Source organism: Lutra lutra, chromosome X (assembly GCF_902655055.1).
Source record: "Lutra lutra chromosome X, mLutLut1.2, whole genome shotgun sequence".
In the NCBI taxonomy this organism is placed as follows: domain Eukaryota; kingdom Metazoa; phylum Chordata; class Mammalia; order Carnivora; family Mustelidae; genus Lutra; species Lutra lutra.
The window spans coordinates 29,322,055-29,344,059 of NC_062296.1; the positions used below are offsets into that span (position 1 = coordinate 29,322,055).

The 22,005-nt window shown below is 41.1% G+C and overlaps 1 protein-coding gene across 7 annotated transcripts in view; it reads left to right on the forward strand.

Annotated features, from left to right (window-relative positions):
- The window catches only part of KLHL13 (kelch like family member 13), a 197,852-nt gene extending 182,802 nt beyond the window's left edge, over positions 1 to 15,050 (forward strand). For all 7 annotated transcript variants that reach the window (XM_047716316.1, XM_047716313.1, XM_047716314.1 and 4 more), the window contains 3 exons: positions 2,660 to 3,455; positions 11,342 to 11,455; positions 13,861 to 15,050. In XM_047716316.1, the coding sequence (XP_047572272.1) occupies positions 2,660 to 3,455; positions 11,342 to 11,455; positions 13,861 to 14,348 (1,398 nt within the window). In that variant the 3' untranslated portion in view covers positions 14,349 to 15,050. The remainder of the gene's footprint in view (positions 1 to 2,659; positions 3,456 to 11,341; positions 11,456 to 13,860) is intronic.
- Positions 15,051 to 22,005: the final 6,955 nt, after the last annotated feature.

The following is a 22,005-nucleotide window of genomic DNA, read 5'->3' on the forward strand; positions in this document are numbered from 1 at the left end:
ATAATCAAGTTATAACATTGTTTCTTAGGGTAACTTCTGATTTTGATACTTTTTAAGTTCTTCAATATTCAGTAAATATTTGTTGTCCACTTATCTTTTTTTAATTTTAATTCCAATATAGTTGACATATAGTGTTATGTAAGTTTCAGGTGTAGAATATACTGAGTCAGGAATTCTGTACATTACTCAGTGCTCATCAAGATAAGTATACTCTTAATCCCCTTCACCTGTTTCCCCCATCCTCCCAACCACCTCCCTTCTGGTAACCATCTGTTTGTTCTCTGTAGTTAAGAATCTGTTTTTTGTTTTGTCTCTTTTTTTCTTTGTTCACTTGTTTTCTTTCTTAAATTCCACATATAAGTGAAATCATATGGTATTTGTCTTTCTCTGACTTACTTCGCTTGCCATTATGCACTTTAGATCCATCCATGTTGTTGCAAATGACAAGATTCCATTCTTTTTTATGACTGAATAATATTCCTCTGTGTGTGTGTGTGTGTGTGTGTGTGTCTACCACATCTTCTTTATCTGTTCATCTATTGGCAGACACTTGGGCTCCTTCCATAGTTTGGCTATTGTAAATAATGGTGCAATAAACATAGGGGTGCATGTATCCTTTCAAGCTGGTGTTTTCATATTCCTTGGGTAAATACCCAGTAGTGCAATTACTGGATCATAAGACATTGTTTTTACTTTTCTGAGGAACCTCCCTACTGTTTTCCACAGTGGCTACACTAGTTTGCATTCCCACCCACAGTGCATGAGTGTTCCTTTTTACCCATGTCCTTGCCAACACTTATTTATCCTGCTTTTGATTTTAGCCATTCACAGGTGTGAGGTGATGTCTTATGGTGATTTTGATCTGCACTTCCCTGATGATGGGTGATGCTAAGCATCTTTTCATGTGTCTTTTGGCCATCTGAGTGCCTTATCTGGAGAAATGTCTGTTCCTGTCTTCTGCCCTGCCCATATTATAATCAGATTATTTGTGTCTTCTTGGTGTCATGTTGTATAAATTTCTATATATTTTGGATACTAATGATTTTTTGGATATGTTATTTGCAAACATCTTCTCCCATTCTGAGGTTGTCTTTTTGTTTTGTTGACTGTTTCCTTTGCTGTGCAGGAGTTTTTATTTTGACATAGTCCCAATAGTTTATTTTTGCTTTTGTTTTCCCTTGCCTCAGGAGATATCTCTAGAAAAATGTTGCTACATTTGATGTCAGAGAAACTACTGCCTGTGCTCTCTTTCTAGAATTTGTATTATTTCAGGTCTCACTTTTAGGCCTTTAATCCATTTTGAGTTTACTTTTGTGTCTGGTGTATGAAAGTGGTCTAGTTTCATTCTTTTGCATGCAGCTGTCCAGTTCTCCCAACACCATTTGTTGAAGAGACTGTCATTTTCCCATTGCGTGTTCTTGTTCCTTTGTCAAGGATTAATAGACTATATAATCATGGGTTTATTTCTGGGTTTTCACTTATGTTCTCTTGAACTATGTATCTATTTTTGTGCCAGTACCATACTGCGTTGATTACTACAGCTTTGTAATATAACTTGAAGTCTGGACTTGTGATACCTCCAGCTTTGCTTTTCTTTTTCAAGATTGCTTTGGCTATTCAGGGTCTTTTGTGGTTCCATACAAATTTTAGGATTGTTTGTTTTAGTTCTGTGAAAAATGCTATTGGTATTTTGATAGGGTTTTCGGTAAATGTGTATGTAGATTGCTTTGGGTAGTCTGGCCTTTTTAACAATATTTATTCTTTCAGTCCATGAACATGGAATATCTTTCCATTTGTTTATGTCATCTTCAATTTTTTGTCACCAATGTTTTATAGTTTTCAGAGTACAGGTCTTTTACCTCCTTGGTTAAGTTTATTTCTAGGTATTTTATAATTTTTGGTATAATTGTAAATGAGATTGTTTTCTTAATTTCTTATTTTGCTACTTCATTGTTAGTGTATAGAAATGTGATGGGTTTCCATTTATTGATTTTGTATCCTGTGACCTTACTGAGTTCATTTATCAGTGCTAGTAGTTTTTTGGTAGAGTCTTTAGGGTTTTCTATATGTAATATCACATCATCTGCACATATTGATAGTTTTACATCTTCCTTGCCAGTTTGGATGTCTTTTATTTCTTTTTCTTGTCTGGTTGCTGTGGCTAGGACTTCAAGTACCGTGTTGAATAAAAGTGGTGAGAATAGACATCCTTGTCTTGTTCTTGATCTCAGAGGAGAAGCTCTCCGTTTTTCCCCATTGAGTGTGTTGTTAGCTGTGGGTTTTTCATATATGTCCTTTATTATGCTTGAGGTCTGTTCCCGCTAAAGATACTTTGTTGAGGGTTTTTATCACGAATGGATGTTATACTTTGCCAGATGCTTTTTTCTGCATCTGTTGAAAGGATTACAGGGTTTTTATCCTTTCTCTTGTTGATGTGATGTAGATAATTTTCTTTTAGTTACCTTTCTATGGGACTAGGTAAAAGTGGTTTGTGAATTCTCTTTAGATTATTAATGTATTTAGATAAGAATTTTGATTGGCATCTATATGGACAGTAAAAAGCTTAGTTTACTCTTCTTCTAGAACAGGTATTTATGTTATCCAGACTGGGAGTGTCATGAACTTGGTAGCATTTTAATTTTTCTTATTGGTTTAATAGGTCACTTTAGACAATTGTGTCGAAGTTGGTCGGATTGCCAACACCTACAATCTGACAGAAGTGGATAAATATGTCAACAGTTTTGTCTTGAAGAATTTTCCTGCATTGCTGAGCACTGGGGAGTTCTTGAAGCTCCCTTTTGAGCGTCTTGCCTTTGTGCTTTCCAGTAATAGCCTTAAGCACTGCACTGAACTTGAGCTCTTTAAGGCTACCTGTCGCTGGCTACGCCTAGAAGAGCCTCGGATGGACTTTGCTGCCAAATTAATGAAGAACATACGATTTCCACTGATGACACCGCAGGAGCTCATCAATTATGTGCAAACCGTGGATTTCATGAGAACTGACAATACCTGTGTGAATCTCCTTTTGGAAGCCAGCAATTACCAAATGATGCCATACATGCAGCCAGTGATGCAGTCAGACAGGACTGCCATTCGCTCTGACACCACTCATTTGGTCACACTCGGAGGAGTTCTGAGGCAGCAGCTGGTCGTCAGCAAGGAATTGCGCATGTATGATGAAAAGGCCCATGAATGGAAATCGTTAGCCCCCATGGATGCCCCACGGTACCAGCATGGCATTGCTGTCATTGGAAATTTCCTCTATGTCGTCGGCGGACAGAGCAATTATGACACAAAAGGAAAAACGGCAGTCGATACGGTCTTCAGATTTGATCCTCGCTACAATAAATGGATGCAGGTCGCATCTTTAAATGAAAAGCGCACCTTTTTCCACCTAAGTGCCCTCAAAGGATATCTGTACGCAGTCGGTGGGCGAAATGCAGCTGGTGAACTGCGTAAGTGTGTGCATTTATGTTAAACAGAGAGGCTAATTTCTTTACCCCCCAATTCTCATTAAATCACAAAATAAGCAGTTCTGGAAAATTAAAGACAAAAATGTAGCTAGGGTTTCATTTAAACTGTTCTGCTCAGGAAATATCAGAGACGATCTATATGCCTAATCCGGATTTATATTTTTGGCCAGGGTACAAATGATATCTTAGGAATACATCAGTATGTTGCAGAATATTTTATTTGGCAGTGTGTATGGTTTTCATCTTGACAGTGTAACTACAAAGTATATTCTCATTTAAATTCTAATAGAATCTTGGACAGAAGTCTGGCATGTTTCCTTATTTTCCATTTTTAAAAGCCCACATAATATTTTACTGTACAGGTTAAAATCCTTCCTTACAGGGACGCCTGGGTGGCTCAGTTGGTTAAGCAGCTGCCTTCGGCTCAGGTCATGATCCCAGTGTCCTGGGATCGAGTCCCGCATCAGGCTCCTTGCTCGTCAGGGAACCTGCTTCTCCCTCTGCCTCTGCCTGCCATTCTGTCTGCCTGTGCTTGCTCTCTCTCCCTCGCTCTCTCTGACAAATAAATAAATAAAATCTTAAAAAAAAAAAAAAATCCTTCCTTACAGAGGACTGTTATCGTTTCTTCTTTTACATAATCTTTTACCCTATCCTAGAACCTAGACCACATAGAAAGATAATTTTCTTTGTCAATTAAATGTACAAAGTTCAATATTATCCCAAATGCATTTACCGTGAGTAATGTGATCTGTGAGTATTAGTTTTAAAAATCATTCTCTCGGGCGCCTGGGTGGCTCAGTGGGTTAAGCCGCTGCCTTCGGCTCAGGTCATGATCTCAGGGTCCTGGGATCGAGCCCCGCATCGGGCTCTCTGCTCAGCAGGGAGCCTGCTTCCTCCTCTCTCTCTGCCTGCCTCTCTGCCTGCTTGTGCTCTCTCTCTCTCTGTCAAATAAATAAATAAATCTTTAAAAAAAAAAAAAATCATTCTCTCTTGGGGTGTCCGGTTGGCTCAGTCGGTTAAGCGTCTGACTCTTGATTTCAGCTCAGGTCATGATCTCCAGGTCACGAGATCGGGTCCTAGGTCGGGCTTCATGCTCATCACGGAGTCTGCTTGTCCCTCTCTCTCTGTTCTTCCCCTGTCCCCGCCGACTCACACATTCTTGCTCTCTCTCTCTCTCAAATAAATAAATGAAAAATACAATCTTAAAAAAAATCATTCTCTGAGTGAAATACCAAACAATTTTATTCACCGTAAACTGCTCTGGTAAGCTTTATTAGATGGCCACTTTTTTGTCTCCCTAATCAAAGATTGGTCTCAAGAGCAGTTAACATAGAGCAGTACTTTGGCTACATAAATGAACTCTAATTTTGTTATTTTAGATGAAATTGGAATAAGATAGCTGTCCAAAAAGAAGTCAGGAAGACCGCATTTTCTGTCACGCCTTCCATATCTGTCATTACCAACATCGTTTGGCCTCTTTTTTTCACCACTCTTTTATTCTGCGATGAATAGAGTCCTTGTAGTTGACCAGTATTCCGGGCTCTGTAATGGTGGGGATGTGGAAAATATTGGCCTTGGCTCTGGATAAATTGAGAGTAATTATCAGAATCTTTTTCTTGGTAGCTTAGTGGATTTAAGAATAAGCTATTTATTGGAGGCAAAAAGAACTGCTCTCAGCTCTAACGCTCTCCACCTGATCAAGCCCTTTCTTGTTAGGGGCATCTTAATGTTACTAATCTTTCCTACCTGCAATTTTTTTCCCTTTATTGTCACAGTAATATTTTTCCCAAGACCGGGCTTTCGAAATGGTTGGACTCAGGGTCATCATCATGAACCACACAGATTGCCCAATCTATTGTAATAATCAGGCTGTTCAAAGCATCTGAGGCACCAGTACCCTTAGCGTCGAATTGTCATTTCAGGTCTCCTCACTCGACCCACACACATGATTTTCATGTTGTGATACTATTTTAAATTAGGGGATGTCTGGAAACATTCAGAAGCTGTAACTAGTGATTTGGCTCTTTCTTAGGAAAACCACTCGTAGGAGATCATCTCTGCAGGTTTACAAATGGTAGGTCGTCAGTCCTGACCGTGAGTGGCCATTTTAGACCCCCTTCCCTCAGGAGAAAGAGCTCCAGTTTCTCAGTCGGTGCTTGCTTAGCGATGTTATCCCCTCTAATTAATAGGTGGAACGAGGCCTTATTCTTCTGAGAATCTATCATCTTCAGGCCAAGGACGGTCATTACATAAAACCAAAGAAGCTAGAGGCTTTCTTTTGCTGAGCTCTTGCCATGTTAGACTCATTTGGGAACAAGAAGTAGACAACCCCGTTGGGCAGGCGGCTGCCTTCCTTGCTCATGACCTTCAGAAATCACACCCTCTATCTCTTATTAAAAATAGCCTTCTGCGTTTCAGTTCCAAAGTAAAAAGAAACAAGAGAAGCATGTTTCTCATGAGCTAGTCCTAATTCATAATAACTATTTGATTCTATTTAGGTTTTAACATCACAATCTCCCAGAGTTTAAACCTAAGGATAATGACTTACATAGTCTCCAAAATGATTACTCCTCCAGATGGTAAATAGAGGCTCATTTTTATCTAAACTTGTAAACTGCATGTTTCACAAATACATAGATGGTTGTAATAGAGACAAAGAAACAACTCTGATTCCATTTAAAGGCCAATGACATTTCTTTCCCTTTGAAATTACCTCCTGTCATCTACAAGTAAGTAAGTATGCTTTTGTAGAAAATGACTGTTTGCCTTAAAATCAGTATACCCAGCAAAAGCCAGTCTGTAGTGAATATTTTAAGTTAAAATATATTGGAAGGGTTTGTTTGTTTGTTTTTAGAAAATCAGTTGATTGGCTTAAGTGCAGTGAAATCAGGCCACCCCACCTCCTTTGACTTTCTCCTATTTTAGACGTACTTGGGAGCAAGAAGTAGACTGTTTTAAAACAGTCTCCTCACATTCTGTGCTGTTGACTTCTTCTGAATTCTCTTTATCAATAATGTTTCCCTCTGTATATGTGTCTCTTGCCCTTTCCAGTTTTCTTGGACCCATGGTTTTCGTTGAAGAGCAGATTTAGGTCCTAAAAAGACTCTTGCTTTTATTTCTGAATGTTCCAGCCAGAGGCTGGGTTTTTAACGTTTCTCCTGCTCCATAATTTTTTTTTTTTTATGGGAACGCCCTCCACACACACAAGAACATCTGTTATAGGGGCACCCGGGTGGCTTAGTCGTTGAACGTCTGCCTTCGGCTCAGGTCATGGTCCCAGGGTCCTGGGATCAAGCCCCGCATCGGGCTCTCTGCTCGGCAGGAAGCCTGCTTCTCCCTCTCCCACTCCCCCTGCTTGTGTTCCCTCTCTCGCTGTGTCTCTCTCTGTCCAATAAATAAAATATTTTTTTAAAAAATATTAAAAAAAAGAACATCTGTTATAGTAACTTCGCATTCCCATCTTAACTGATTCCTTTGCCGTATTAATATGCCTGTGTAAACAAAGAAGGGGGGGTGAAGGGGGAGCAGGCAAATGGGGATCAATGGGAGAGTCATTTAACAATTTAACAATTCGGGGCCCCTGACCAGCTCAGTCGGTAGAAGACGTGACTCTTGATCTCAGGGTGTAGAGATTACTTAAAAGTAAAATCTTCTCTTAAAAAAATTAGTTAGGTTCATTTAGTACCAGTATGCTATTTATTCTGCGTGTATGCAATGACCATCTCCTAGATGTAATTCTGAAAAGAAAAGAGTGGCAGCATTTGCAAGACGTTTTAGATCGTTTTAATGCATTTGGCCTTTTAAAAACCCTTCTTGGAGTGTGTATGGATGGACCAACGCCCATAGTACATCAAAAAGATCCTATCAATGTGTGTGTGAGCCTGGTATATTGCTGCAGTAGAATTCCTTAGAAATGCTGCTTTCCTTTGACACCGGGTGCAGTTGGAAACTACGTGAAGCTTAGAGGAGCTGTCACTTCAGTGGAAGAGGAGTCCGTTATTCCTGGCATCTTTCAAACTTCTGTCATTTAAGAAATTGATCTTCCATTGAGGTTTTCTATATTGAAGAGAAATATGACAACTCAGATAGCTTTCATTTCTGTTAACTATTAATAAGTCAAGCTTTTGGATAATGAAGTAACTTACAGAAAAACGTGTTAGTTTTTCTTTTTCAAATAAATGTGCAGTAAAATGACTGAAATTTATCAACTGCCCCTATATCCCTTCATGGATTTGCAGTTTTCTTCATTAAGCACCAGTGGTTCCAGTGGTGATTCAGGGTTCATCCCTTGCCTACTCTCAAAAAGAACAAGTAAGTCCCACAACATCCCTTGGGACCAATTCTGGACTCCAGTAGAATCACCTGAGCAGCTACGAATCTTTCATGATTGGTGTGAACTAAGCAACCTGCATGTCATTCTCAAATTGGAGAGGGTCTCTAACTGAAATTGCACATCACTGAAGGTGACTTTCTAGAATAAGGGTCAGTGAAATTCTATAAAGGGCCAGAAAGTCCATATTTTCAGCGTCTTAGGCCATAGGATCTTGTCACAGCGAATTGCCTCTGCTGTCATATTGTAAAAGCAGCCACAGACGGTTTATAAACAAATGGGTGAGGCTGTGTTCCAATAAAGCTTTCTATAGGAAAACCAGCATTTGAATTCCACATGATCTTCATAAGTCACAAAACATTTTTCCTTTGATTTTTTTTCCTCCAACTCTTTAAAAAAAGTAAAAAGCCATTCACATGTTTGGGGTGCCTGGGTGGCTCAGTGGGTTAAGCCTCTGCCTTCAGCTCAGGTCATGATCTCAGGGTCCTGGGATCGAGCCCCACAATAGGCTCTCTGCTCAGCAGGGAGCCTGCTTCCCTCTCTCTCTCTGCCTGCCTTTCTGCCTGCTTGTGATCTCTCTCTCTCTGTGAAATAAATAATAAAATCTTAAAAAAAAAAGCCATTCACATGTTTATCTTGTGGGCCACACAGAAAGCAGATAGCATGCTGGATTTGGCTGATGGGCTGTAATTTGCCCAACCCTCTTCTAGACTTTCCTAATTAGTTCATTGCCATTCCTACCTCTCATAGACTATGACAGAAACACTGTTTTGTCCCTTGCATCATCCCTTGCCCCCTTCCCCTATCAAGGTTTTTGACACGAGCCTATATCCCATTGCCTTAAGAATATGGAAAATAAGGACTTGTGTGTGTATGTACTTTTAATCAGATGTGTTCTATTTTAAAACTAAATACTCTTGATTTGACTTAGAACAACAGTACTTGATGGAGACAGTCTAGAGGTTGAGAGTAGATATTTAATGATGGGAAAAGCTGAAGGATACGAATGATTTAGCTCAAAGAAGAAAAGTTGAGGGATGATGAACTATTACATAGTTTTTATATTATTGGTGGTTAATAGCCATCTTGCACTTAGGTTACTCCTGTATGAGAAAATACAGATGGATTCTTATAACCCCTATTAGGGGAAAAAATGCAATTAATTCACTGACAGAAGAGCGGCATTATCTTTCTACATGGGAAAATTTTAATAATCATAAAGAGTGAATAGCTATTCGAGTGCTAGCTCCACTCCAAAAGGAATAGGAGGAAACTAATGGAAACTCCATCAGAGTAGATTGAATTAGACATAAGGAGAGACTGTGACACTCTAGAAATTTCAAAGTTCAAGGCAGAATTTTTCCATTAAGGAAAGCTTAGAACTATAGTAAAACCTGTCTTTGCCATCAGATACGTGGAAAAGATGATCTCTGGAAGTCTTTTAAAGCCCTTTCACTGATAGGATGTGTGATTAGACTACTTTTTTTTTTAATCAGCTAAAACCCTACCATTAATTACTTTGCTGATGCCAAGTACCAATCAATATACTAGATCCTCTATAAGTGGGGAGAGAGAGAGAGAGATAATAATGTGTGTCTAGTAGGATTGTGCTTGTCAATTAAGTGAAAGTCGTGCTAAAGGCAAATGGAAATGAACATTAGAGAAGACGCCCAGTGACTACAAATGGCCAAAACCGGTATCAATTAGTTTCAGCTTGCCATGAATTGTGACAATAGCTCTTGTTCGGGGGAAAGATTTTGCAGGATCTGGCTACTTAATGGAAGGATTTAGAAGAAATAGAGTTGGGAGGGGGGGAAAAAGAAGAAGAAGAAATAGAGTTGGTTAGGATCCAGGCCTAAAGCAATGAACAAAACCAACAAAGTAGATCAAAATGAGAACAGGAAAAGCCTTTGAGATGAGCCCGAAAATGTAAAGCTCAGGCCAGTGCAAAAGGCCATCAGTGAAGGGAAATGAGAAGTGGTATAATGTAGGAGCTGTTAGGCAAGAAATAAGTGCTCCACGTAGTCAGTTTGGTGCGGAAATGAAATTACTGGATAGAGGAGAAAATGCATCTCTCATTCTCATGTTATTATTATTTTTTTTAAATCGGAAATCTTGTTCAAGGGATGATTCATCCGTTAGGCATTCCAGTGGCTTGATCAGATGGCCCCACTCAGTAGATTTCTGCTTCTGTTCCATCACCTAAAACTACATCATATGGTCAACTCCAGGTTCAAGGGAACTTGAATGTTGAGTCTAGCAGGGCGCTTCTGTGTGCAGTGTCGTGGTTCTATTCCTAAGAAAAAAGCAGGGTTAGGGGAGACAAAAAATCAGGTTGCCGACAGTATAAACTTTTCAAATCTACCTAGACTTTGTATGGCGTTTTTGTTTGTTTCTTCTTTAAAGTTTAATTTATTTAAGTAATCTCTACATTCCACGTGGGGTTCGAACTCGCAACCCCAAGGTCAAGATGCACACACTCTTCTGACTGAGCCTGCCAGGTGCCCCGAGACTTTGTGTCTTTGACCAGAGTACTCGGAACAGCCCTATTTCTTTCTGCCTCTTAAAAAAGGATTACGTTTTCTATCTGTCGTTCTATTCTTGAGTTTATAACAGAATGATATTTAAATAGGTTGAGGTCACTTCTCCAAAATAGTTTCTGTTAAAGATGATAAATTTATTACTGAAAGGAAGTGCCCCTATTAGAAATCTTCCTGTCATACCATGCTGCCAGTCATCTTCTAGTAGGAGCATGACTGGCTACAGTGATATCGGCCTTAATGTAGAAATGTAGAAGAATTATTGCCAATGTCTATTGTGTAGTCCGGATGTGAAATAAAGCAAGAGGCAGCCAGAACATACGCCAGGCGGTGTGCATACATACATACATTCATTCTCAACCTCAGATTTTGCTTCCTGTTGATGAACCTTAGTTTCCTAGGTGGTGGATCAGAACTGACTTTTCTTCTTCCTTATGATTTTCTCATCTTCCCACATATTTATCTTTTTTAAAGATTTGGTTTGTTTATTTTTATGAGAGCAAGAGAGAGCACGAGCTTGGGGGATGGAGAGGCAGACTCCCTGCTGAGCAGGGAGTCCGATGACGGGACTTGATCTCACGGCCGCAGGACCGTGACGTGAGCTTCAGGCAGACACTTAACCAACTGAGCCACCCAGGCACCCTCATCTTCCCACATACTTAGAACAAGGAAATGGAAGGAGTGTCAAATTACAAAGATGTAACAAGATACTAGAAGAAAAGAAATTCTGGCAACTTCTGCAGTGACGGAGATGTGTTAGATTATCCCATGAGCCTCTAGTCTAATGTAAAGTGTATTAATGGTTCATCTTAGTAATATAATCTCAATAAATGAAAAAAGAGACCTCCCAAAGAGTATCTCATATCTGTAATAGATAGGGTTTTGTTGTTTAAATATTATTCTTTTACCTAAAGGGAAAAATAGCTCGTTGCTAAATTTGAAATTATAAATTATTTTTTTGTCTGTTCTTTTTTTTTTCTTTTTTTTTTAAACAATAGCTACAGTGGAGTGTTACAATCCAAGAACAAATGAGTGGACCTATGTTGCCAAAATGAGTGAACCCCACTATGGCCACGCTGGGACTGTGTATGGAGGAGTCATGTATATTTCAGGTAAACCATTAAAACACAGATGTGATTAATATAATACATACACTTTTAACTATGGCACCATCTTGCCTACAGTATTAGAAAGATAATCCAGAAAAAAAAAATCCAGAAAAAAGGATCATCAAAATATGATTTGTGGTGATTTTAGAAGCTATATTGTACATGTGCGTTTGCGTACAGATGCCTTTGGTATCCTAGGAGTTCATAAGACTAGCAGCAAACCAGTCATGCTATGAATACATAACTTGGAAGAAACTGGAAAGCCTTCAGCTTTTCCAGTTTGCCTTTCGGTCCCCACGCTCCGCACTCTAATAAACCCTGTACTCCAGCAACCCCCATTCATAGTCCCTATAGTGACACAATTCATTTTGAGCTTACATTTAGCCAAACTCTTTGAGGAAATATATCATCATTTAACACATAAACTCTACTGTGTGTAAGCTTGTTCCTGATAATATACATAATCTGTAATAATGGTCGCACCCTCATTTAATGCAACCAATAATAGGGGTTTCCCTTTTCCTCAGCATTATCAGGGAACTCGACTGTGGTGTCCTTACGTGAATGATTCCATGCTGATTACCTATATATGTGTTGGCCACACGCGCACATATTTTTCTAATAACAGATTCTAAAATGGCTACCATTTGTTGCAGTAACAACTTTCATTCCCAGACTGTTGGTGTTGAAATAATCCTTCCATCAGATGCAGAAAGGAGTCTCATTTGAATGTAATCTTCACCTCCGCTATTGACATTTTACTTTGTTAGGCCGCTTCTTCTCATCTGGCCCTGACGTGTTCTACTTTTGACACATTTTTCTCCTGAGAGCTTGCCGGTGCCAGGCCAGCAGTTACATTATTAGAAAGCAAAAGCATTAAGGTGATGGTGGTGGTCTGGGTCTCTGAACGCCGCTGCATTATGAAAGCTATAATCAGGAGGGATCAGCTAAAGGCCCTGAATGGGTGATTGACAGGTTTGGGGAGTTAAATTTATGAGCAACTATGGGGTGTCTTCTATTGAAAGAGCCATCCAGGAAATCATATGCTCCGCTAATCGATGATTTACACCCTCTACCTATTTTATGTGTAGAGCTGCTATGCCGTAATAATGAGAGCTCCAAATCCTTGGGAGGGATGACACGAAATTGTTCTCGTGACACTTTGCCATAGCTAGCGTGCATTTCATAAATGACCTCCCTGGCCAAGAATAGGATAGGACCAGAGCTGACTCTCAAACTGAAAAAAAAAAAAAAAAAAAGTAAAAAGCAGAGAGGAAACAGTGATTGCCGACTGGCCCCCAGATAGGAGCGCTTTGATTGATATGACTGAAAATTTGTGTAGCTCTCTCGCCAATCTGCAGAACAGAGCGTCCAGTACTTGCCTTGTAGACTGATTTCTGTGTGATCTCAGAACATGCTCTGTAGATGATACGGACTCAGTGGGTCAACAGCAGACTGCTAATGATCTACCAACTGTTCTCAGAAATGATCATAGATTCCGTACGTGTTCAGCATCTAGCTTCGTCCGTGCTGAGCACCCACCCAACAGAAACTCGACAAAAACAAACAACACGGAGTAGTCTCATATGCCAGGACATTTGGATAATATTGTCAACTTTTCCAAGCATTTTGATTGATTTGACTTCATAGTCTCAATGCTAATGAGATAACAGGAGTAGAGATTCTTAGATGGTTAAGTGCGGAAATAGACAACTGGAAGTCAGATGCCTGAGCCCAGCGCTCAGCTGCCAGCGTGTGCCCACCCCAAAGCAGGAGCAGTACGTGATTCTGGGGGTGCCCGGGTGGCTCAGTCAGTTAAGCATCTCAGTTCGGCTTGCGTCATGATCACAGAGTCCTGGGATCAAGTCCCACATCAGGCTCTTTGGCTCAGCAAGAAGCCAGCTTCTCCCTCTGCTTGCCGCTCCCCTTACTTGTTCTCTCTCTCTGACAAATGAATAAATTTTTTTTTAAAGAAGTGCATGATGCTTTGGACCTGAGATTTATGGCAGACCCAGCTCTAAAAGTGGCCCAAATCTCTTTTCCTTTAGCAAAGCCTCTTAAATTCCATGGCTCTCTGCTTGAGAAAGTCCTTGCAATAACATAAGCTAGATTTTTGTTGTTGTTGTTGTTCTTTAAGAAGCTGAAAGTGTTACCCTCTGGATTTTTTTTTAAGTTTTTTTAAAGATTTTATTTATTTATTCGACAGAGAGAGATCACACGTAGTTAGAGAGGCAGGCAGAGAGAGTGAGAGGGAAGCAGGCTCCCTGCCGAGCAGAGAGCCAGAAGCGGGATTTGACCCCAGGACCCTGAGACCATGACCTGAGCCGAATCTAGGATAGAGAGCTTTTTATTGACTTTTGCATCTTTATCATAATCTGTTTACCCTCGTGCCTACCTTCATTCTCTAGGAGGAATCACTCATGACACTTTCCAAAAGGAGCTCATGTGCTTTGACCCGGATACCGACAAATGGATCCAGAAGGCGCCGATGACCACCGTCAGAGGCCTGCACTGCATGTGTACGGTGGGTGAGAGGCTGTACGTCATCGGCGGCAATCACTTCCGGGGCACAAGTGATTATGATGACGTCCTAAGCTGTGAATACTACTCACCTATCCTTGACCAGTGGACCCCAATTGCCGCCATGTTAAGGGGGCAGAGCGATGTCGGGGTCGCGGTCTTTGAAAATAAGATCTACGTGGTTGGTGGGTATTCCTGGAATAATCGCTGTATGGTGGAGATAGTGCAGAAATACGACCCCGACAAAGATGAGTGGCATAAGGTGTTTGATCTCCCAGAGTCCCTCGGTGGCATCCGAGCTTGTACACTCACGGTGTTCCCGCCCGAAGAAACCACACCGTCACCTTCTAGAGAGTCCCCCCTTTCTGCACCTTAAGATCATCCCCGCCCCGCGACTAAGATGCTGTGGTCCTATCTTTGCAGCGTGTCATGAATTCTCTTCTTTTGCACCCCCTTTAGTAGTGTATCTTAGGATTAGCCTCCAGTAATTGATACAGATATTGGAAAAAAAAAAAAGACAACATTGATGTTATTTGTGCTGTTTGTTTGGCTTAGAGTGTTTATAAAGTGGTAACAAAACCATTCTGGAAATGTATCCCATTGAAGCTGATGTTTAACATATAAAAACAAAACAAAACACAAAAAAACACAAAAAAACACACACAAAAAAAACCACACAAAAAAAAACCAACCCAAGATATTGTCTATAAAATGTTTCTTCAGTACTTTTTCGATGCTGTGTATTGGGTGTAAGGTATTTGTCATCTTACATTAGAAAGCCCAGTGAACCAACTCGAAGGTGGATTGTAGTAAGTGTACAACTGTGCTAACTCGGCTTCAAAGTAAAAAGTTTTCCTTTCATCGTTGACTGTGAGATGTCGAAGGGAGGCAGCTTGCTCCAACAGGAAACAATAGACAAAAGGTTGCCAACTCGCATGAGCTACCTCCCTCTTTTCATAAAGTATTTTTGACATATCTGTCGACCCACCTATCTGCGTGGGCGCATTGAAAACATATGAAGTTTCTTAGACACACAGGAGAAATAATAACTGAAATTCACCAATATTAATAATAATAACAATAAAAAAAGAAACAGCATGACCCCTCTGCTTAGAAACAAGAGTTCGGGGTTTCTAAAGTGTGTATAAATACATACACACACTCACATTGAGCATACACAAAATTTTAAAAATGGAATGGCACGTCAAATAAACATGAATGATCTTTTTAAATTTCTACCAAAAAGCAGCTTCCGTTGAAATGGGAATTCAGTAGTGCACATGGAGAATCCTACTGAATTTAGGTGGACAAGGGCTAGAAATGTTGAGCAACTAAATTTGTCACTTGACCAAATTTTTCCTTCCGAAACTGTAATCTACGCCTTCTCCTTTGCTGTTGAGATAACTTGCATATTATCCGTGTTCTGTATACTCTCAATTCATAAGGTTATTTAGCACAAAGTGTAGCAGCCTTCCCTGGGGAGCTGCTTTTGCTCAGTGATTTCAACTTCCATGTTTTATCTCTTTTTGTTCAATAAAAAAGCATTTAATGTCATTTGGTCTGAGGCATCCTGTTACTGTCTGATTTGACTTGCATTAATTTTTTTTTTTTGGTGGGGGGGGAGGTGGGCAACATTCAAATGATCAGAACTGAGAGCACCGAACAGTTTGGATTACTATTAATGACTTTTATTCAAGGAAATACAATCATTTGACCAGGCCTAACCTCATCGGTCGAAACTCAGTGCTGGTTGTCTCTGTGGAATTAGACATGTGGAAACGCTAAGAGAAGTTACATTTCTGAGGTCAAGGTTCCCTGATCTTCGAGAAGATCTATCTTGTCTAGTGAGAAGACGTTCTGTGAAATGACCTAAGAGATTTGTTCTTGACCTCGGATTGTAAGGGAATAATGTTTTGGGGAAAGGTGGTATGAGGGTTCTGGTAGGGCCTTGTACCAGATATTCCTGCCTTTATCTGCAAATGACCCCACTCAGTCGGAACTAAAAATTTTGAGCTATTCCCAAACAACGAGAGTGTCACCGGATTTCCTCCCCAGTGAGGAATTGGGAGCGCAGATCTCACTACCTCTCTCTTGAGTCAAACATGATGAAGAAAATCATTTTTCCATCCATGGTAGCTTAAATGTTGGGAGAAGACCTGTATAATTTTGAAAGACCCCCCCCCCCCCTTCGTCAAGATTACCCTTCCCGGGGCTCCTGGGTGTCTCAGTATGTTAAGCCTTCAGCGTTCAGCGTGGGTCATGATCCCGGGGTCCTGGCATGGAGCCCCGCATCGGGCTTCCTGCTCAGCAGGGAGTCTGCTTCTCCCTCTCCCTCCCTGTTTGTGCACGCGCACGCGCGCTCTCTCTCTCAAATAAATAAATAAAATCTTTGGGAAAAGAAGATTACCCTCCCCCCAGAGCTACTGGTCAAGTGATTTCAGTCCTGTGCTCAGAGGCAGCGCGCACTTAGCCCTTCACACATGGTGAACACCAGCCTCAAGACAGGGGTGTGTATGCACAGATTCCTGGTCCCGTCACGGTGCAGTGTAGGTGTCCTTGGCAGGTGGCTCTCCTCGGAACAGCAACGGGTCTTTGCGCCTTGTTGCCTCTTCGGCCTTGGAGTCCTCTCCAGTCGGTCAGCAGAGAAAAAATAGAGCCTGGCCGGCGTGAGGCCCATAAGGGTCAGGCTGGAAAGAGCCATACATCTCGTCTACCCACATGCTCCCAGCCGGAAGTCAGTCCCGGGATTACCTGCAGGCACAGAGGGGGGTCCAGGAACCAGCAGATAGCTGCGTACCCAGAAAGAAGGGAATCAGGTTGGTGACCTGTTCGTAGTTTGCTATTGGGATGAGGCAAAGCGCGCGCACCTTCGTTTGACAGCTTACCTTTTCTGCATCCATGCCACATGTTCTTTGGAATAGCAATTAATGTCACATGGTGCTATTGTTAAACAGTTCCAACAGCTGATAAATGATTACACATTTTCCTTCACAATGAATTAACTATTTGTCTTCATAAAAAATACCTGCCAGTCATCAGTTGGCCTCGCAAACATTTCTTAAACTTGCCTTTCTTAGGTTCTCGATCTCCTTGCAGAAGGAGTTCTAGAACACATTAATTCTCAGAAGGTTCATAATTTTCCTTCTTGGCCAATGCTGGTAGGGTGAGAAAGACGAATAAACAAACCTATTTTGCCTATTTCTGGAATTTTTACAAATGCACCCGATAATTGGGTTTTGCTCTGAAAAGTAAAATTATGACCTGAAAGCTATTTTCTGTCTGATACTACTGGAGGGATTTTGGAAAATATATAGGTATGTAATGTTTCTTTGCAGGTTGCTGAAATAACTCCCTCACTTTAGCCCGGAGAGGGAATTCCACAGGGCAATTAAGTACTGTTTTTTGTTTTGTTTTAAAGATTTATTTATTTATTTGACAGAGAGATCACAAGCAGGCAGAGAGGCAGGCAGAGAGAGAGGAGGAAGCAGGCTCCCCGCCAAGCAGAGAGCCCGATGCGGGGCTCGATCCCAGGACCCTGAGATCATGACCCGAGCCGAAGGCAGCGGCTTAACCCACTGAGCCACCCAGGCGCCCCAATTAAGTACTGTTTTATTTAATTACTTTGACCATGTGAACTTTTCTCCACCACCACTCCCTCTGTCCCCCTCCCCCTGCCTTTTCAAAGGCCTTTGTGCTTTTTTCCCCCCAAGAACAGTGAGCAGACTTTCTAAGTTGGCACTGCCTCTAATTTTATTCTTGGCTCTTGTGACTTGCTTTTGTTTTTCATTTTCAGACTGCCAAACCTCAGGTTTACTTCCTTCCACATCGCATAGCTCTTTGGCTAGGCTAGGAGGAAAGTAAATGCAAAGCAAGTTCATGAGGATTAAGGGAATTTTAAATTGGTCAAGTAATGCCCTATTTAAAAACTCTTTTGGTAATCACAACATGCAAAATATAGACAAATTGGAAAATACAGGAAGGAAGAAAAATAGTTATTTAACTCCCCCATGTCAAGATAACTACCGCTAAATATGAGGATATTGGTTTTTCCACCACTGTCATTTAAAATCTGAGTAAATAGGGGCACCCGGCAGGCTCGGTCTGTAGTGCCTGCGACTGTTGGTTTCGGGCTCATGAGTTTGAGCCCCACGTAGGATGTGGAGATGACCTAAAAAATAATATCTTAAGAAAAAAAATTCAGCCCAAGATAATTTAAATTATTTATTAAAAAATTCTGTATGCACCATACGTTTTTATATACTAAATCACATTTTCTAATACAAAATATGTTCTGATGTATCAGTGCATTAATTTCTGATACAAAATACATCAATGCAGTATCTAGAATAAGATTTTCTAAACCCCTTTATTAAGCGAGGTGTAACTACTGGGCAATGTTTTGAGCTTTCATCAGTTTAGAAATACTGAAGCATTCATGTCAAATCCGGTGTTTGCAGAATTAATAACGACCCTGGACACTATAAGTATTTATTTAATCAGTGAGTCTAAGTAATTTGTATAATCCAGACTTCAAAGTGAATATTTCAATCTCTATTTAAGGTTTTTTTAGGGGCTTCTGGGTGGCTCAGTCGGTTAAGTGCCTGGCCCTCGGCTCGGGTCATGATCCCAGGGTCCTGGGATCAGGCTCCACGTCAGGCTCCCTGCTCAGCAAGGAGTCTGCTTCTCCCTCTCCTCCCTGCTTGTGCTCTCTGGCTCTCTGTCTCTCTCTCTCAAATAAATAAAATCTTTACAAAAATAAAATTTTTTAAAGATTTTTTTCATTTATTTGACAGAGAGAGCACAAGCAGGGGAAGCAGCAGAGGGAGGGAGAAACAGGCTCCCCACCCAGCAGGAAGCCCAACGCAGACGTGGAGCTGGATCCCAGGACCTTGGGATCACAACACAGATGCCCAACTGACCGAGCCACCCAGGTATCCCTCAATCTCTATTTAATTTTAAATTTAGTATCCCTTAGTGTATACACAAATCATGTATTGCCACATAATCATTGAATGCTTCTTCCCCTTTCAAGTGTTATTTGGCCAAGTGGCTAAGATAAAATGGAGATTGAAATTTTAAAAATGACTATAGAGGCCATACCTCAATTAACCTCCTCCCCCCAAAAAACCCCGGGAAACAACAAGGGTGGCAGACTTGCTCTGTAAATAATCAGTAAATATTTTAATCTTTGGAGGCCATATGGTATTGTAGCAACTACTCAGCTCTGCTGATATTAGTGCTAGAGTGTAGACAGTACATAAATGAATGAATGTGGATGTGTTCCACTTAAACTTTATGGATGATGAAATTTGAAGTTCATAGAATTTTCCTGGATTACAACATACCACTCTTCTTTTGACTTCTTTCCGCCATTTAAAAATGTGAAGACTGAAGCGTCTGGCTGGCTGAGTCAGTAAAGCATGCGGCTTTTGATCTCAGAGTTGTGAGTTCAAGCCCCACGCTGGGCGTAGAGATTACTTAAAAATAAAATCTTGAAAAACAGAAATAAAAATGGGAAGAATGTTCTTAGCTCAAAGGCCATAGGAAAACAGGCTGCAGGGGAGCCTGGCTGGCTCATTTGGTAGAGCATGTGCCTGCTGATCCCAGGATTGTGAGTTCGAGCCCCACGTTGGGTGTGGAGATTACCAATAAAGAAAGAAAGAAAGAAAAAAAGAAAGAAAGAAAAAAAGAAGGAAAAACGGGCCACAGACCAGATTTGGTCCATGGTCTCTCCCTTGCTGACTCTTATCATTATAAGAGCATGTTTCATTATCGTTCATTTATTTTTTTCAGCAAACATTTATTGTGAACCTATTTCATATTAATGCCACTGAAAAGTCCTAGGGCGACAAAGATGAATACAAATTAATCCCTGCCCTCAAGGTGCTTCGAGGAGCTGAGCAGATATAGCGTGCTAATGGCCATGACGGGATGTAAAGAAGCAACATCTGAGCTCAGTAACATGCGTTACTGAGGCTACAAAGTAGAGTGCCTGTGTTAATAAATACAGCTGTAAATAAAAGAGTACCCGTAGGGAAGGATCCACCTATCCTTGAAATCCTAGCTCCCGTCCCTTGAGATTCAACTTGATCTTACAAAGCTCTCACTGATCACCCGGACCACCAGCTGCTGGGTAGTGCCAGGTCGGGTCACACGTAACTTGTCCCTTAAAGGACTCATAGAACTGCAAAGCCCACTGGAGGGAAAGGAGGGCCCAGATGTGCTAGAATTAGCTCTGTCCTCAAATACCTGGAGGGTTTTGTTTATTTTGGTTTTTATCTCCCTACTCTGTTTGCAATAGCATTGCCAACACTCTGTTTTGCCAGTCGTGATTCTGTTCACATCCAGGAAGAGAGGAAATCTCCTTCAGCTGTGGAATTTAAATCCTCCTCTCGAGACCGAGGGAACCAACCCAGGACATATGACTGCCCCCGGACTGGTCGCTATGCCATGCGTGGATTGGCGTAGATTAATTATCTGATGTGAAATTGTTGTTGGGGAGTTAACCATAATACCCTCCTCACTCTGGAAGAACAAGAGGGAAACACAGAGGATGAAATATAGCTAATTGGATTTGGTTCAATTTATCTGTAATTGCCCTTTTTCTAGATGAGTGTTTTTCAAAGTCTGGATCACATAAAGCACAGAAGAATGGCAAGGTGTGGTCTAGGCTCCTGGTGTCCCTGAGACCCTATCAGAGAGCCCACAAGGTCAAAACTGTTGTCAGAATCCCAACACATCATTTCCCTGTTTCACTCTCGTTCCCTCCCAAGTGGACACTGGAGATTTCCAGAGGGTCAAGGATGCGCAATGATGCATCTGTCAAGGGATGGGGTATGACTTTGTGTATTCTTGTGTTTAAAAAAAAACCTCGTTTTTCATTTCTAATACAGTATCAATAGATACAACCCACATAAACAGACACTCTTTGGTGTCCTTAAGAAATTTTAAAGGTCCTGAGACATAAAAGCTTGAGAACTGCTAGATCAGTCCTAAAATCAATTTTAGCAGCAGTTTTTGCAGAAATGCAATAAAATATAGAGCGCCCTGTATATTAGTTCAAGTGTTTTATGAATGTTTCTTTTGAATAATATTAAAAGATTTGATCTGATTAATTTTAATTAATAAAATTCACAAAACAATACTTATGCCTGTGAGTGTGTGTGTGTGTGTGTGTGTGGTTACAATATAAATAAAATTATTCATGCAGGACCTGATCGAGAGTGGTTGAAAGGGCTGCTCCCTGGCCCCTGACCACACTCCATGTCACAAAGGCCTTCTTAGCACCATCACTGAGGATTACTTGAAGTGCTGCTACCGAAAGATAGATCACCTAAGGTCTGATTTCTCCGTTCTCATGTCTTGTCTGAAAACCTACCTGTTTCTTCACTAATTAAAGCCAGGCAGCCACAACCACTTATCAAGTCCCTCCTAGCCCTGCAGGAGTTAGCGTAACAGCCAGACTAGAAGAGAACTCACATCCCAAACATTGCATCGGTGTTACAATCATGGTAGCAGGCTTTTTGTTTTCCTTCTACAAATCTCTTAATTTAGGCATTTCCCCAAAGGAACAGTAGTCGTAGTTGACATGAATCAATAAGGAGTGAACAAAAGGCCCGAATGCAAGCCAAAGAAACCAAACTCTGACCAGCTGAGGTTAAGAGGGAAAAACTCCTAGACCCGTGGTGGGGCAAGTCACGGAAGCATAGCAAGACCAGAGCTGCAGCTGGGACGCAGGAAGAACCCAAAGACTTTGAGACTGGCAGTCCTCTGTCATTCTTCTTTGCCCTGAGGGTTAGATTCACCACCTCCTCCTGCAGACCGACTTCCTTGACACGGCGGCGCCCATGCATGGGAGCTCAGAGAACTTCCACCTTGCCCCGCAGTGGCTGATGCTCAGCTGACTGAGCCACCCAGGCACCCCAAGGAGTGCCAACTCTTTAAGATAAGAAGCCTGGGTGTTTTAAGAAGCTAGGACAATCTTCTAGAAGGATCAAAAGGAAAAAGGGAAAAAAGGGTGGGGAGAACCTGGC